The 17,901-nt window shown below is 40.3% G+C and overlaps 4 protein-coding genes across 4 annotated transcripts; 2 read left to right on the forward strand and 2 right to left on the reverse strand.

Annotated features, from left to right (window-relative positions):
- Nucleotides 1-10,007: 10,007 nt before the first annotated feature.
- HO173_012239 (uncharacterized protein) lies at nucleotides 10,008-10,244 on the forward strand (the record flags this gene model as incomplete). Its single annotated transcript, XM_037314111.1, has 1 exon — nucleotides 10,008-10,244. The coding sequence occupies one exon, from the start codon at nucleotides 10,008-10,010 to the stop codon at nucleotides 10,242-10,244; it is 237 nt and encodes a 78-aa protein (XP_037158990.1).
- A 3,492-nt stretch (nucleotides 10,245-13,736) lies between these two features.
- HO173_012240 (uncharacterized protein) lies at nucleotides 13,737-13,937 on the forward strand (the record flags this gene model as incomplete). The annotated part of the gene is made up of 1 exon (XM_037314112.1): nucleotides 13,737-13,937. The coding sequence occupies one exon, from the start codon at nucleotides 13,737-13,739 to the stop codon at nucleotides 13,935-13,937; it is 201 nt and encodes a 66-aa protein (XP_037158991.1).
- A 1,042-nt stretch (nucleotides 13,938-14,979) lies between these two features.
- HO173_012241 (uncharacterized protein) lies at nucleotides 14,980-15,808 on the reverse strand (the record flags this gene model as incomplete). The annotated part of the gene is made up of 2 exons (XM_037314113.1): nucleotides 14,980-15,190; nucleotides 15,240-15,808. The coding sequence occupies 2 exons, from the start codon at nucleotides 15,806-15,808 to the stop codon at nucleotides 14,980-14,982; spliced, it is 780 nt and encodes a 259-aa protein (XP_037158992.1).
- A 333-nt stretch (nucleotides 15,809-16,141) lies between these two features.
- On the reverse strand, nucleotides 16,142-16,995 carry HO173_012242 (uncharacterized protein; the record flags this gene model as incomplete). The annotated part of the gene is made up of 2 exons (XM_037314114.1): nucleotides 16,142-16,569; nucleotides 16,647-16,995. 2 exons carry the CDS (start codon nucleotides 16,993-16,995, stop codon nucleotides 16,142-16,144), a joined length of 777 nt encoding a protein of 258 aa, XP_037158993.1.
- Nucleotides 16,996-17,901: the final 906 nt, after the last annotated feature.

Genomic DNA, 17,901 nt, shown 5'->3' on the forward strand with positions numbered 1-17,901 from the left:
CGTGCTATCTAAAAGTACGCCTTTTATATAAAAGATAAAGATCGCGTATTTATTAAAATAATAAATCTTAAATTCTAAATCTTAAATTAAAATTTTAATAATTATCTTCTTAATTTTTATAGAAGTAGAAATAAAAGTTTAATTAGCTATAGTTATAATATAGCTAGCGTTAATATAAAACTTCTTCTTCTCATTTACTAGCTTTTAATTAATATAGGTAATAATATAGTAATAGTTTCGAAAGGTGTATTCGATCTCTAATATAGACTCAGATACTAAGAAAATAATAAGAGGCTCTATAGTAGACTTTCTAGACTCGAAGATTAGAGTATTTATAATAAGATTCTTATTAGTACTTATAAAAGAAGTAGTACTTATAAAAAACTTTTTTTAATACTCTTCTCGAAGATAATTAAAAAGCTTATTATGAGAGGTAGTCTTATATCGGTAGTACTTATATTAATAGTCTATAGTAGATATTATCTTTAAAAAATAACCTTTAATAAGATCTTTATAATTATCGTAAGCGAAATTATTATCTACTTCGTAATTATAGTAGCTCTCGAAGCTTTCTATTAATACTACTTTAAGTATTTTAGATTAATATAAAGTATAACTGATATAAGTATCTTAGCTAGTTTCGTAGTCTTATAATAAGTCTAACTTATTCTTATTACCTTCCTTAACCGCTACTTAATACGCTCGCTATAAGTATAATTAAAATCTATTTCAATTCTAATTCTAATAGTTATTATTATTTAAACGAAGCGATTAATAATTAAGCGATTTTAAATCTAACGCGTTTTCTTCTACTATCGAAGGCGCTATAATCTATAATCTTATTAGCGGCGCTAATAGCGAGACACGAGCGTCTTTTTAAGTATTTTAATACGTTTATAAGCGTTACTAATTACTTTGATAGCCTTAATAGATCGAGAGGCGTTGATTACTTTAGTAAGCATTCCCATATATAAAAGACTTTTACGGGCGTAAGTATTACTAGTTATTCTAATAAGCTTAAGATTAAGATTAATACTAAAATTAGAGTTATCGAGATAAATATCTATAAGAATCTATTTTTTTTATTACTATTAAGAATATAAAGCCTATCGCGAATAGCGACTGATATACTCTTATTATTAATACTTTCGCTTATTAAACGATTTTAAGAATCGATTATAATTAATAGCAGCTTCTAGCTCTAGAATATCTCGCTGAAATTTTATATTAAGTTTATTTTAGATAAGTAGTATATAATCCTTTATTACACTTATATCCGCGTTTTAAGCTACTCTTATAAGAGTTTAAGTATACTCTTATAGCTCTCGGTAATGGGCGGCGTCTTATATCGAATACTTTTCTTATAATAGAATTACTATATCTTAAAAACGCGATGGTTTTTAACGTGCTAGTAACAAACGATATTACTTATTTATATTATAAATAATTAAGCGTTTATCGTTCTCAGTTAGCTTAGTAGTAAACTAAGTAAGTATAGTTTCTCTTAGATAGATTTAAAGGTTCTATCGTAGTAGCACGTTACCCTTAGCTCGTATCACATCCTTAACTCAATCGATAAAAACGTATATATCCCAGAAGAAGGTACTCTTATTAGTATATTCTATTGCCGAGGCGATATCAACAGACTTACTCTTATAGAACGAATTAAAAAAACTAATATCATCTAAGTTAAATCGATCAACTTCACTACTATTATTATCGCTATTTCTAACTAATTCTAGTTTATCTAATAGTTCTAGATCTTTTAAAGATCTAAGTGAGTCTAGTACGATACGAAATTCTACTATTATAGCCCGTAGCTTAGCGAGCTGTGCTTTTGTAAATCCTTATATTATGATAGTAGATAGCTAAGGTCTAATTAGTCGATTATAGATAGCTTTATCTATTAATATAGTAGCGAACTCTACTTACGTAGTTAGCTCGATAAGTAGAGAGATAGATCGTGATAGCATAAGTATATTATCTATCGAGAGAGACTTATAATGTCTAAAGAAGTGCTAAATAGCTAGTATAGCTCTAAGATCTATCGTATAATCGTCGAAGGCTTTAATAGAACGCCGAAGTAATAAGAGGTCTATCTTCTAATATATAGAAAAGAGCTCTTCTAATGCTTGCTTAGATCTTATAATTACTAGCTTCGAATATATATAGATAGTCGTAATATAACGAATAGTAATTACTATCTTATAAGGGATCTCTTAAGCTCGATTAATATCTTCTATAAATGCTTAAATTTAATATATAATACGTATAAGATTACTAGCAGAATAAAGAGTAGTTAAGATACTTTTAAAAGCTAAAGTAGTAGTAATTATAGTGTCTAAGAAGGCGATAGAAGTTAGCTTAATATAGCTATTAGTAATAACGTAATCTAGACTAATCTAAAAAAGACGTTATTTAGAGAAAGAGATCTAAGTTAATATTAATATTAATAAGATACTAAATCTACTTATAAGTATAAGCTATTAATACTTATAAGTAATTAGAGTATTATTATTATATTATTATAAATTAAGTTATAATATAAAAAGAAGATATATTCTTACTACCTAGAAATCTACTTTAGTAGAGAAAGCTCGGAGACGCTAATACATATTTGATCTAGGCTCTTCAAGCCTCTCAGACCTAGCAGAAACGGCTCTATCAGAGACTTCTACAAAAGACTTCCGTAATGCCATATCACGATAGAAATCTAACTTTTAATAACTTAACAAGTAAAGGCCCATATTAAATTCATGAGTTGGTTTCTAAGTCAATCAATTTTGCCTAGCCCTAGTCAATCGAACTCTGATCGCTTGCTTCGTTTTGACCTTACAGGCCTTGTGCGGAGCGCGCTAAGCCTATTAGGAGGTGTATTAGTGTGAGGATTGATCCGTAATAATTCCCTAAACAGAGAAAGGCCACGTCCTTATGGCAAGTATCGAATACCGGAAAGAAATAGACAACGTCCATTAGTGTGTGAATCCCAAATATCTCCTGCCGCAGTAAATCTTTCGAATAATGAATAGCTGTAAATCGGACGGTTTCATTGTCCAAATATGTATCGTCATGTTCCTCCTGTAGAGGCCCAATTCTGTGATAGTAGATCCTCCTCTTGTGCGTTATTGAGTATATACTATTAATGCGTGGGGATGACAGGCCAGTTGTGTGGTGTTCTCCGCTTGCTGTATGATTTGATGTGGACCGTGGGAGCATATGACGTGGAACTTAAGCTGAGCCTGTTCTTGACGATGGTGGCCTTGTTGCCGCTTGGTTTCTCCGCATGTTCTCCGCATCTGCCTGTTGTAGTTCCTCCTCTTGTCCTCAATGTGGGGGATGACAGGCCGTTTTTTTTATTTTTGCGTTGGGTTTTCCGCTTGCTGTTATTTATTACGGCCATTCGGTCTCCGCTTGCTGTATTTTAACCGTGGATTGACGTGGGAACTTAGAGCTGAGCCGTGTTCTTGACGATGGTGGCCTTGTTGCCGCTTGGTTTCTCCGCAGTGTTCTCCGATTTGCCTGTTGTATTCCTCCTCTTGCTCCTCTTGGGATCGGCCGTTGGTGGGTTCTCCGCTTGCTGTGATGTTTATGTGGAACGGCCAGTGCTGTTTCTCCGCTTGCTAGTGATGATTTATTAACCGTGAGCATATGACGTATCTTGAGCTGAGCCGTGTTCTTGACGATGGTGGCCTTGTTACCGCTTGGTTTGATTTGCCTGTTTAGTTCTCCTCTTGCTTCATGGTATGACGGTCGTTGTGTGGTGTTCTCCGCTTGCTGAGTGATGATTTATGTGAATCGTAGAGCATATGACGTATCTTAAGCTGAGCCGTGTTCTTGACATGGTGGCCTTATTACCGCTTGTTTCTCCCTTCCGTTCTCCGCAGTGTTCTCCGCATTTGCCTTTTAGTTCCTCCTCTTGCTTTTCATGAGTGGATGACAGGTCAGTTGTGGTGGTGTTCTCCGCTTTAATGATTTATGTGGAATCGTAGCATATGACGTATCTTAGAGCTGAGCCTGTTCTTCTGTGGCCTTTTGCCGCTTGTTCTCCGCGATTCTCCGTATTTCTCCGCATTGCTTGCTGTGGACTTCTCTTGCACTGGCTGAGTGGATTGTGGAGACCGTGGAGAGTAGGCCTGTTTGTCACTGCTGCTGATGACTGTCTCCGCATGTTCTCCGTAGTGTTCTCCGCATCGCCTGTTGTAGATCCTCCTCTTGTTTAACTGAGTGCGAGGATACCGAGGGTAAATGTGTTCATATGGTGATTGGTAGAATTGGTAGAATTGATATGGTGAGAGAATGGTTACACAATAGGTGAGGATTATTATCCGATCCCGACGCGTTTGGTTAACTACATATTTAAATGTTAGTTTAACCCATCTATCGCTGGCTTGAGGGAGTTGTAGGGGAGGATGTTCCGTTTGGGCTCTTTTAGGGCTTTCTAACGCGTTTATGAGTAGTAGTAGGTAGCTGTTGGCTCGCTTGCGGCCTCGATTGCCAGTAGTAGCGGATTCGTTGGGGGTGGCCTGGGGGTGTTAGTAGGGTCTCTAGAGGCGGGCAAAGGGGTGTACTGCCTAACCGTTATTTTTTTGTTTGCTGTTCTTAGCGTGCCGTGGCCTGGCGTCTGGCTCTATTTTTTTTTATTTTCCGTTTACTCTACTCCTTTTAATTTTTAATCCAATGCATTTATTTGTTGCGTGTTTATATAATATATGCTTTAGTGTATTTATAAATTTATAGCGCTTCGCTACTCCTTTTATTTTTATAATGATAATTAAATCTCGTTATTACTAAGACCGGCGTTATATATTAATATTATAGCCTCTCTATAAAAGAAATAATCTAAATAATAGTTTTTAATATTAAATAACGTTAATATCTCGCGAAGGTTATTAATAACGATTTTTTTAATAAAGAAGAAGCTCTTTAGCTAGAATAGCGATATATTAAATAAAACTTTTTATCTAAAGAGATAATATAAAGCTTTAACTATATATACGTTATTATCTAATATAATTATCGTAAATATAATTTTACGATAAAATAGATTCGTTTTAAATATTAAAAGTATAAGTTTTAGATAATTATTAAATAGTCTTATTGAGTAATATATAAGAAATTATTCGTCGAAGTTCTTCTATTAAAGGTCTCGCTTATTATAAATAAATTTATTTACGCGTAGAAATATCGCGAAGACGAGATAAAAGAAAGTATATAGAGTTACTCTAATATAGATTAACTTATCGAAATAAGAAAGAATTTAAAGTAATAGATTCTTAGTAATTAAACGTCTTTTCTTTATATTAGCTTCGCTATAAAGATATTAATTATCTATAATAATACGTTATAATTAAGAATAATAAAATATTAAGAGATTATTAAATCTTATATTTATATAGACTAATCTAAGATCGATAAGATATATCTTTATAAATTTCGATTTAACGCGACGAGTATTTAGATTAATAATTTAGCCTATAAAAGTATTTATAGTTATTAAAAAGAGAGGTTAGATCTCTATAAGTGCGTAATAAATTATATAGAATCTTATTAAAGTTATATATATCTTTCTAATTTTAATAATAAACCTCTATTAGAGAAGTCGTATAGTCTCTTAAAGTAGTATAATCTAATTATACTAATATTCTAATAAATCTCGTCTTATTTTAGCGGAGATATAAGATCTTTCAGCTATAGATATACGTTAGCGATTTTTTAATATTAAAAATATAATAGATTATCGACTAGCTAGTTAGTCTTCGTAGATATTTAAATAAGTATTATTATAATATCGTAAGTAGTTATTAGTATAGCTATATCGCGTAATAGAGCTATAGCTAATCTATATATAAAGAATTTATATAATCTATTAACGTATACGTCGTTATCGTAGTAGAGAATTAAGCGAGATTCTCGTAACTAATATAGCTATAGCTTTATCGCGTAATAAACGATCTTTATTTCTTTAAATTATATATCTTTAAAATAGTAATATATAGCTATTTTAATACTAAAAACGTTTTTAAGTTAAATCGATTAAATATAATCGAAATAATTGAGAATATAGTCTTCTATATCGAATTTTTTAAACGTATCGATTTATATATACTATATAACTCGACTATTAATATAATATATTAAGGCGACGCTATTTTAATACTTTAGAAAGATATTCTACTATAGTAAGTTTGCTCTTATATCGCCTATAATCTATACGATTATTATAAGTCTTTAAAGAATATTAAAAAGTCGTCTTAAGAATACTCTTTTTAAAATTATAACTTTAATAATAAAAGAGAGAAAGCTAATTACTAACTCGAGCTTCTAATATAAAATAATTATTCTTTTTAAAAGGTTTTTAATCGTAATTCTCATCTTAGCTAGCTTATTCGAGAAAAGTCTTATCTTTATATAAATATTATCGAATTCGATTCTTAGAAACTCGACTATAAAATCTATAATATTCTTTATATAATTAATTTAAAGATCTAATTCGCTATATAGCTAGTTAAATTATTAAATATATATAATTATATTATTATCTAATAAAAGAATTATAAAGAAATCGTTTAAGTAATAAAGTACTACTTCTTATAGAAGAATCGCGATTAAGATTTAAATAAGGGCCTTTATAAAGAGATTAAATAGAAATAGTAATATACGTAGTTTAAATAATAGATATCGTTCTTTTTAATAGCATTTATTGTAGTTAAAATTAAATAGCTATTAATTCGATTTAGCGATAAGTATATATCTAAAGATATCTCTAAGATCTCTTTTAACGAATTAAACCCTTAAATCTTTCTATAGTAGTATTACTACTACGTTATCGTATATAATATATTTTAATATATCTTACTTCGTCTAAATATCGTTATTAACTAAATAGTCGTATAAAAATAAGAGGTTATAAATTCGTCTTTAATCTTTATCGTATTTTGATATTAATTCGAATAGCGAATAGATATAATAGAACTCGTTTTAAGAATTAACCTCGATTAGGCGATACTATTAAAGCTATTTTTAAAGATTCATTAATAGTATTTAAGATACTTAACGTATTAATAGATAATTTTAATTACGATAGACTAAGATAAAGTCTTAAAAATCTATCTTAACGCCCTTTTAAAGAATAGTTAAAATAATCTTAATAAATATTAGATTCGAGTAATCGTTTAACTATTTAAATTAATTATTAATTATTAATAATTCTTAATAAAGTAAATTCGAGTTTAGTAAGTTATATAGCGTATATAAAAACTTCTTAAATATATATTATAGCGATTATAGTATTTATAAATATTTTAAAAGTTATTCTAGTCTAATAATATAATTATCTAGTAATAATTAATTAAAAATACTTATCGCTAGATTTTAGATCTTAAAATATTTATCTAATAAGTAATTTTATTAATAGATTAAATAGATATATAAATAAACGCAGCGCTCGCGAAAATAGCTATCTCTATTAAAACTTTTATAAATTCTAGATTCTTTAATTATAATAGACTTATTAGAGCTAAATATATTAATATTTAACTTACTATTACTTATATAAATTTCTTTAAATATAAGAAGATCTTTATAGCTTTAATCGTTCGCTTTCTAAATCTTAAGATTATTTTAATTATTCTAAATACGTATAGTAATAAAGGCGAGATAATAAGCGAGAATAGAGTTAAATTTATAAATAAGAGATAGTCGTAATAAGCGAATAGTATATATATAAAGAGTTTTATTTAAGTTTTTCTTTACGCTTATATAAATAAAGCGATTAATAGCTATCGAGTATATAAGAAAGTAGTATATTATATAATTATAATCGTTAATATTTTTATTCTCTTTAGTCGAGATAATATATATATAAGCTAGCTTAGCGAAGTTTTTAGTCTTAAAAATTCTAAAGAAGATTTACTTAAAGTATTTAACGTTTATACTTTAAAATCTTTTAGTAATATTAAGAAAGAACTTCTTATCTTTTAAATAACGAAATAGAATCTCTCTTCTTTTCTTCTAATTCGACTTAAAGTCGAAAGAGTTTATATTCGATATATTCGAGTAATAATAACGATAACTACGATTATAGCGATAATAATAGCGATATAACTTATAAATCTAATTCTTATAAGAAACTCGGCCCTCGTAACGATAGCGATAATTTTATTTCTCTTAGACCTTAAATAGCTAAGCTATTAATTTTATAAGGTCTACTTTAAACCCCTTAATAGATGAAGGTATTTCGTCGATCTCGTTCGAGATAATAATTCTCGATAGCGTTTCTAATATAAAGATTTTATCGCGAGGGGGAGATATTTTAACCTTAATAGCCTTTTTAATCTTAAGAGCCTTAGAGGTCTTATTAACGACGTTAAAGGTCTTTTTAATAATCTTAAAGGCGAGTATAACTCGTATAATCGCTTTTTTAAATCTAATAGTAGTAGCGAGAGTTATTAAGAAGTATATAAAAGTATAAAGTATATTTATAATAGTTGAAAAGTGCTTATAATAGTTAAATAAAGGCTAATATATATAGACTTAACTACGAAAAGAAGAAGAATAATAATATAGCTCTAAAGAGAATAATTCGAATAAAGAGCCTACTTCTAGTGCAGTGGCCATACAAATAGTACTCGCTATATTCATCTATCTCTCTACTATCGCATATCGCATAGTCGCATAATGGTGAAACGGCTGATTAAATAGCTATCAACGCTATGGCCTCATAATAGACCCACTAACTCACAGTCCCACTGTTACGAGTATGGGAGAAAGGTGAATATTTATCTACTTATAAGGCCTATTAACACCGATCTTCTCACCGATGCTAGCGGTCTAATTATAGTAATTTTTTAGAAAGGTAATAGTAAATAGTATATTAACACTCTTACATATATTAGCGAATTTTGATATATACGGCTAATATTACGGCTTAGCAATGGTTATATGCGGTGCGGGCCCTTATTCTACTACTATTGCACTGCCTTTAACCCATTTATAACGTACTCTAAGCATTACGTCGTCGCTCTAAAGGATTACTTTAAAATTAATGAAGTGGGAGGAATTTATCTGAACTTGAAGTCTCTCACAATCGGATGTATAGGGCTAGCGTAACCTTTTACCAAAATTAGGTGGGGCCGAAAGCTTAACGTGTAGATCGTGCGCGGGAGGCTTTTTTAGTTTGACGGGGGACTGTCGGAGGGGGACTGTCCGAAGATAAGTTGCAGAGTGGGGTGCATTGGAATATGCTACATTCGACGATGCGGTGGCCGCACTGCTCCAGCAAGGCCGAGGGGCCATGCTTGTCAAGCGAGACCTGAAAGACGCATTTCGACATATACCGGTAACGGTGTCAGACCGATGGCTATTGGGCTTCTCATGCGATGATTCCTATTGGATGGAACGATTTCTACCATGCGGCCTACGGATATCGCCTTTCCTATTCGATCTATTCGCCAAAGCAGTCAATTGGATCATGGTGGCGGTCCTTCACTGGGCAATCGTGCTCCACTACCTCGACGATTTTTTCGCTATCCTATCTCCGTGGGCCGACAGCGTGGCATATGGCCAGGCCTTCGATCAGGTATGCAATGATTTGGGCCTCATGGTGAACCATACCAGGGACATTATGGGTACTATTACGAATTTTTCTGGGAATTGAACTAGACAGCAACTTGATGCAAGAAAGACTCGCCCCGCACAAGCTCGATCGAGTGAGAAGCACGGTAGAAGACCTCCTAAAAAGGGCAACAATCCCACATCGAGAGCTCGAGTCAGCGGTCGGTTTCCTGTCATTTGCTGCGAAAATTGTGATCCCAGGAAGGGCCTTCCTGAGCCGCCTTTCTGACGCTATTCGGAGGCCGGTGGCCTGCATACGGATCACGCCCGATATGAGGGCCGACCTACTATGGTGGCAAACCTTTCTGAAGGACTGGAACGGCCTGAGCCTACTCCGTAACGTCGCCGACCGTCACACATGGCATATTTAGACTGACGCATCGGGGAAACTCGGTATGAGCGGCTACATAGTAAAACACCCGAACCTATCGCCATCCCTTCAGGACGTTTTCAGCGAACAAGTACCCAAACGGGACCTCCGTAAGGACATTCAGTTCAAGAAAATGAAGGCCGTGGGCCATGCGATCCGGACATGGCTGGATAGGCTCCATGGATCTCGTCTGATCCTTTACTGTGATAATGACGCTTGTGTAATGGACTTCAGAAGTCTTCCATCCGAGGGCCGGCGATGATACCACTACGGGATATGGCCATGCTCATGGCGACGTACGATATCCATATGGTCCCTACATGGATACCCACCAAAGCGAATCAATTGGCTGAGGATCTTTCACGTTTTCGATATCGAAAAATTGCTGACAATAATCCACAGCTGAGACACCTAGCTACCTTTCTGCCTCGCTAGGGTGGGACCCACCAGAATCATGGTACAGTCAGACCCCTTTGTCTAGAGAGGCCGCTCGTCTCCTCTGGTGGGGATTAGCGAGTAAAACCCGGAAGACTTACTCAACTCCAACTAACTCCTACAGTGCTCACTGTGCGATGCATGGCCATAGCGCCCCATGTCCAGCCACTATGGCCTCACTATCCAGCTGGGTCACCGCCCTTAACGCCAAGCGGATCAAGGCCAAAACGATTAAAGCATACCGCACCGGCGTCAAATCCACACATGTGGACCTTGGGTATGAAATCTAGAGGTTTTTCAGAGCCCAGAGCTCGAACGGATCGTAGCCGGTGTTCGCTGGCTACGAGGTGAGGCCGGTACAAAAGAAAGGTGTCCATTGACAAAGGATAAGCTCCTCAGGCTACTACCTCAGTTCGATCAGTCCACAAAGGAGGGGTCGATTATGCATGCCGCCTTTTGTCTGGCATTTGCCGCCTTCCTTCGGATAGGCGAGTTTACCTACTCAATGCGTGACCGGCAGGACGAAGATTTCAGCAAATAATTCCTTACCCGCCGGTCGGTGAGGCTATACGAGGATCACCTCCAAAACGGACCCAGTTCGACAAGGGATCACCCTTACCGTGGCCGCTACCGACGATGAGGCGTGTGTAGTGGGGGCACTGCGACACTTGTTTCAGGAGTGGCCGGCGTCACCCACGTCACCGCTATTCAAGCTAAATGGTCAGTTTACTAGGGATCTAGTTACCTCTACCCTTCGTCAGGCATTGAGATCTATCAGTGTGGAGGGCCATTTTTCAGGCCATTCACATCCGCACGAGAGGCCGGCCTCAGTGACGAAGAAACTCAGCTATTGGGAAGGTGGAAGTCGGACTCCTATCGTCTATACATCGTGACTCACCCAGCCCAAATACTCACTGCATCTCGTCGGCACCAGCATCTTCCGTACCTACAGCGCTAGTGATGGCGATTCTCGCCATGGACGTCCTCGGTAAGGACGTCACTTGGGGTTTGGGAGTTATTTTGCGCTGGGGTACGAGAATATGCTTGTTCAGGCCTCTATTTTGGCCTGTTCAGGCCTGCTGTCCCCGGCGTGAGGCAGCCCAAGCACTACCTACACTATTGGTCCCCTATGTGTGCATGTACTATTTGCAGTGATGGCACACTACGACCTAGACTGTGAGCAAATGAATATTATTACCGTATTCCTTAATGCACTGCTGAAGGAAATCATCTATGTGGAACAGCCCAAAGGGTATAAGAAGAAAGGCAATAAGGTATGTCTGCTGCTTAGAGCACTATATGACCTAAAGCAGTCGCCACGAGAATGGTACTTCACCCTACGGGACTTCCTTGTATCCAAAGGATTCAAACCTACCGAATCCGATCACTCACTCTTTGTTAATGAGAAAACACGACTCATCGTTAGCGTGTATGTGGACGATATCTAGATTTATGGTCCAAAAGGATCAAAACAGATATCGGAACTCAAATAAGACCTCCACAAGCGATTCGCCAAGACCGATCTCGGCCCATGCTCATACTATTTGGGTATGGAAATTCAGAGAAACCGCAAGCAGAGGAACGTTCGGATCACCCAAACGACGTACCTAAAGAAGGTACTGTCACGATTCAACATGACTGACTATGCATCTACCCCTACACCAATGATAGTGGGCACTCAGCTACAGGAGGAACTGGTCGATAAGGCCAAACCAGAAGTTATTCAGGATAGTGCCTTCTCGCTTAACGTCCCACGAAAACTACACGCACAAATGAGTTCTAAACGATGATTGGCTAGGTCCTAAGGCTCAGCAGCACGTAGACAGCGATCCACTATGCAGCTCGGCCCTAGGAAAACTCCCTCTACGTAAGGCAGAAGACCTGGAGTCTAAGTACAAGGACACGCTGGAAAAAACAAGGCGCGGATGGGTGGGAAAAGTCCAAAAAACCTCTTCTTGCGACGAGGGACACAAGAATGAGGAGCAAAGAACAGGAGGGACACCGCCTATTCAAGGTCTCAGCGTAGCACAGCAGTGGTGATAGAAAGCATGTAGATTCAGTGGTGGGGCCATCAGCTATTATGTAGCTGATGGAGAACAAAGCACTGCTATCTATGGCTAGCTACATGAAAGGAACAATGATGGAATATGCATGGAAGGATGTAGAAGGGACGCATGCATAGAACATGGAAGGAACTAGACACGCTGACACAAGGCTCTTCCAACATGGCAATCTCGGTTATCCTGCCATAAGTGTGCTGTGCCACTCCCTCACTAGCCCCCAGTCAAGCTGTGGCGAATAGGGCTGAGAACTTCGGCTTAATAAAAAAACCAGGTCTGAATGCTAATTAGACACCCATTGAGTCAGTGTAAGGGTGGAAGTACTCGGAGCGAACTGATAGGCTCGCTTGCGTCGCTTGCCAGGCTGCAAGCTACGCAGCTAGGGCGAGTATCCAACATGCTTGGCAAAGTCTTAAATACTTGCGAGTCCCCTTTCCCCTTCTTCTTTCTTTAGTTATTAGTTCATCTAGCAACTGATCTATCTATTCTATCAACTACGCATCCAGACCTCGTGATTGCATAGCTGCTACGCAGTTCCATTGAAAGAGGCCTTGCTACCTCACAGTCAGGCTGAATCGACTGATATCTCTCGATCTATATGTCTAGTTGAGCACTGCATGCAAGGACCGTCAATAGAAGTGAGCTTAGAGGGAGAATAGGTGGCAGCAATGCATGCAGCGGGGTTGCCCTCGGGCGTTTTAGGTAGGCGCTTTTCATCACATGTATATAGCCAGCAATCACTTCAAATGGACGTGGGGCAAAGCTCGTTCCTATGCTATCCTATCGCAAGCAACCCCCCGAGACAGCTCCGCAGGCATGACTGCATGCACATGCCACACCGCACCGCTCCCCCCACACCATCCACCACGAAAGAGACGAGACCGCCAGCAGACAGCACCGAACCAGGCCAACACACACCATCCTCCCTGCCGCCAAATGGCTGCATGCAGCCCAGGATCGGTCCAGCTCGGGCGAAGGGGGGTTCAGGGTAGAGCACACCGGAGGAGTTTCCAAAAAAACGGGCACCACGGACGGCGAAACCAGTGCCATGGCGACTGCTAGGAGTCTCCGTTTGCACGGGCACGTCGAGGTAAGCTCCACCTCCGGGTACTAGCAGTGGCACAGTATGAGACTTCACCTCTGCGTCGGTCATGCCTTGGTACTTGGCGATGTAGTTAACGTCCTCGTGCTTGTATGCAGTCTTTTTGTGGTTTAAGTTACCACCAGTAACCACCTTGCCGAGCGGTGACTCCTTCGAAATGCGCCTATTGATGCCGTTTTTGACATCCCGAGAGTCTCGGGACGAGGAACCCGACTTATCGAAGGACGTGCTCGCTGCTGACAAGTGGATTGTGCTTGGTTACATTCGTGGTTTCTCACAGGCCTCTCATGATGCTACTAAGGCAATCGAAGACCACAAAGCTACCTTGGAACAAATCCTTGCCACCATGGATTTCTAGCTCAGCGTTTTGAGAAGGCCATAGAAGAATTCGAGGATCACGCTTTCATGCGGGAGTCTCTTCATGCCGGGTTCACCAAGCTACTAAAGTACTAAAACAAGACCGAAAGATCACCAGCATACATCGCGGCAATTGTCCTTGATCCTACCAAGAAATAGTCCAATTTCGAGCGGTGGAATCCTACCTAGCAACCGAAGATGAAGGCTACAATAGAGAGGTGTTGGGGGACCACATATCTATCCTCTACCGATTTAGCCAATTACACGTCCACTTCCACCTATGCTTCTACTGCAGCAAGCGACAATCAATTTATTCAATGGCTGAATGAACAGGATGAGGAGCAGTCTGTTGTTAGTGACGAATTTGATAGATATAGTGGTGAGTTTCGCATACGCCGCAAGGAGGGACGGACAGCACTCGATTGGTAGCTGGAACCAGAGCAACGGGAGCGATTCCCTCTACTATCAAAGATGGCCATTGACATCTACTCTATACCTGCCATGTCTGCGAAGCCGGAACGTGTATTTTCAGGGGCTAAACGTACGATTTCAGATCAAAGAGCTAGTCTTAAGGTTAAGATTATAGAGCTATTGGAGTGCCTAAAGTCATGATTTCAATTGGGTCTCTTTACGGAGGAAGATCTACATGCTATTGTCAGTATTCTGGAGGAAGATGCTTTGGAAGCTATGGAGGAGTAGCTGGACTAGTCCGTGGACTGGTCTAAATCTACTTGGACGGTTTAGCATTGGACGGACTGTGGACTGTGTGAATAGCTTCATTTTAGACTAATCTAGGCCTGTGGACGGACTAGTTAGACTATTGGGAGCATTGCCCGAGCCCCATATACTGCGTTGGAGCGGTCTGCATGCTGACCAGCTTGCTTCCAGGTGCCTAGCAGTAGACCCAGCGGATCGAGGCGACGTTTCGTAGGCGTTCCAGGCATGGCAGCATAGGTGGGGTGATTGCTAGCAGTCTCGAAGGGGGGCTGGGGCGGAGGCGGAGTACGAAGGCGCGGAGGGTTAAGGGTCGGCTCAAAGGGGCCCTAGTCCATCAGGTCGGGGTGCTCACGAGCGAAGCCAGAATGGCCAGAGAGATCGGGGACAAAGTTGTCAGTCTCCATGGGGTCTCCTTCGTCCTCGGAGTCAATGCAGAAAGGATTGGATTGAGAGCCGGGGATCCCGGCGCCTTGCTTGCGTGCGGTGTCGTACTCATCAGGCACCTCTTCGACGCCGGCAATATAGTATTTAGGGGCACTGCGTGCAGCTGTTAGCATGCTCGCATCAAAAGAGAGAAAGAGAGTACTTACGGCGAGCACTGCTACGAGTTGGGATGAAGGCTTCGGGTGAGCCCGGCTCCGCGAAAGGGTTCCAGACCTGCTTGGATTTTACCCTCCATGCATCCTGCAGGCGTGCGAGACCGGCATCGTCCAGACGCCAAAGAATCTTCTGGGCAGTGTTCATGAGAGCCCATGTCGGGATCTTACGGCCTTGAGTCTTTGCACTGCTAGCAGTGCCACCCCCGAAGGAGTGGGGCATGAGCTCAGTTGTGAAGTGCGAGCAGAGCGCACGACGGTCAAGAACAGGACCATTTGCATGCAGTCCGAAGATAGCAAAGACGTCAAGGTTGGCCTCCCCTTTAGCTAACTGCTCGCTGAAGTAAGCTCCGTTGGCTTTAGGGTCAACATTGATAGGCGTGAATTGAGCCATAATGAAGGATAGCAGCTCAGACGAGGATAAAGCAAGAGGGAGAGACAGTGTAGGACTGCTAGCAAGGTGATGAAGGCTGAGGTAGAGGATTTGAAGGTAGTAGTGGTTGAGGTAGGAAGGTATGGAGCTGGAAGATATGAAGAGTAAGTGAGGTTTGGGCGACATATTTTATGGGTCTGCTAGTAGTCTAGCCCTTCTATACTTAGCGCACTTGGGCGTGAGCGCTACGTAGTCTATAGAAAGGTGCGTCTTTACTCTACAATAATAAGATATTATATGGTTTTACATCAAAAGAGATAGAGTACGGAATAGGATAGAATCTACAATGGATTAGTTAGGGCTGAAGTGTTTAACTGAGGGTCGCTGAGTCTTGGTACGAAGAATATCAGAAGGCGTCAGAAGATGTGCAGCTGCATGTTCCGAGCTTTCATATTGCGTCTGAGTTGACGAGATCGCTGCTGCCTTCTGGCAGAATCTTGCTACGGGACTTCGCACCAGCTAGGTTACTCGTTGCTTTTGATATTGCTGGCTTCGCCTGAGAGGATGGTCCAGTCTTGGACTCGTCGTTTCTGGTATTGCTGGCTTCATCTGAGAGGATGGTCCAGTCTTGGACTTGGTTGTGGTCTTGGGGGACTTCCTAGGCTTCTCATCCGCGCCCTCACTACCATCCGCCTTCTTTCGTTTGTTCGACTTGAGCTTGGATGTTTTAGGCTTCCTGCCATTACCCAACGCCAGTCCTGGTTCGTCATCTCCTTGGCTTGCATCTCCTTGGCTTGCAGATTCATCATCGGCTTCCTCGTCCTCGCTTGATGACATCCTAGCTTCGAAGTCCTTGTCCTTTACCGTGTCAACCACTCTGACTAACAGATCCTCCTCCCTACTCTTCCCTCGTTTCTTGGCCGCCTTCTTCCTCTCACGTTCCCCATCTTCCAATTCGCCAAAGTAGCGGTCCAGAGGTGTGAGCTCTCCTCACTCCCATCGACTAGATCTTCTTCCAACTCACTTAGGCCCTCTGGCCTAGGTGCTTCATCCCCAGTCCAGTTGTGTCGTTCGCAAAAATCGAGGGCTCTTTTCAGGCCTCGCTCTTCGGGTGGGAGGTCTCGATCATGCACAAGATCGTCCAATGCTTCTGCAGCGGCTTCAGCGTCGAACTCGGGAGGATCTTCGTTCCGTTCATCTCCGATCTCAAGGTCCTCTGAAGTAGTTGCTGGCGGTACGTCTTGTGGTACCTCACTCGGGCCCTTATCTTTGAGAGTATCAGCTGGTGAGACGAACATTTGCGGAGTGTTGGTTAAGCTTTGATATATCTCCATGGTGTCCAGGTGCGATCTCGTAGGACTCAACACGACCATGGTTCGAGATGAGAATCAGTTGAGTTTTGATCCAGAGTCGGAGGTCCTTGAAGGTTGCTGTCTGTCTTTTCTTCTCTTGCTTCCTTGACCTCAATTCTTATTCACTATGCCCCTTATCAACGCCAAAAGCAAAAACAGCAAACAAGTCAACGCAGTCGTGCAGAAATGTGTCGGAAAGATGGAGGTTTCATTCAGGAAGGTTCACTCTTCACCTCTTCACTTCTGGTGAACCCTAGCCCTAGCCTCGGGTAACTCGCGCTGAAAGTGAATGAAGCATCGATGCCTACCTTATGTGCTCGCATCAGGAATCGTGTTTCTGTCGAGTGCTGATCTTTGCGCCGTTGGTCAGGTTGGTTGCATCAGGAGGCTCGTAGATTCGTAGGGCTCGAAGATATAGAATTCGTTTGGCTTATGAGTGGGTTGCTGTCCTGCCAGGAACCTTGGGTGGAAATAGCCATAAGCAGGCGACCCATATCGCGACGATAATTTGGTTGATTCCAGCATGTAGCAGCACCTTGAGTAGTAGTAGTTATTCATGGATGAGGCCCGAAGGCCAGCATCAGGGTCCCAGCCGAAGGCTATGCCCCACTAGGAGAGTTCCCCGGTCACGGGTGCCACCCCGGGGCCTATTTCTCTGTCCTAGAGCCACTTCTGAGGACCAAACGCCTATCAAGCTCGGTGGAAGACTTGAGAAGGTTCCCTGTCGAGGCGCCCTCGAGGAGATTTCTCTCAACCCGAAGACTCCTCTAGGTACTTCCGTCGACTGTCCCCTTTGTCCCTTTTGTCCCTCGTCCCCAGTAGCGACTAAAGAAACGACTGAGAAGTAGCTCTCGTCCCTGGCGGTGTGTGCATGGGGGTGACCCCCCTTGAGTGTCATGATGCCGGTCGGGGTAAATTACCGAATCA

Source organism: Letharia columbiana (assembly GCF_014066305.1).
Source record: "Letharia columbiana isolate WasteWater2 chromosome Unknown Sc0000076_s0, whole genome shotgun sequence".
Taxonomy (NCBI): Eukaryota; Fungi; Ascomycota; class Lecanoromycetes; order Lecanorales; family Parmeliaceae; genus Letharia; species Letharia columbiana.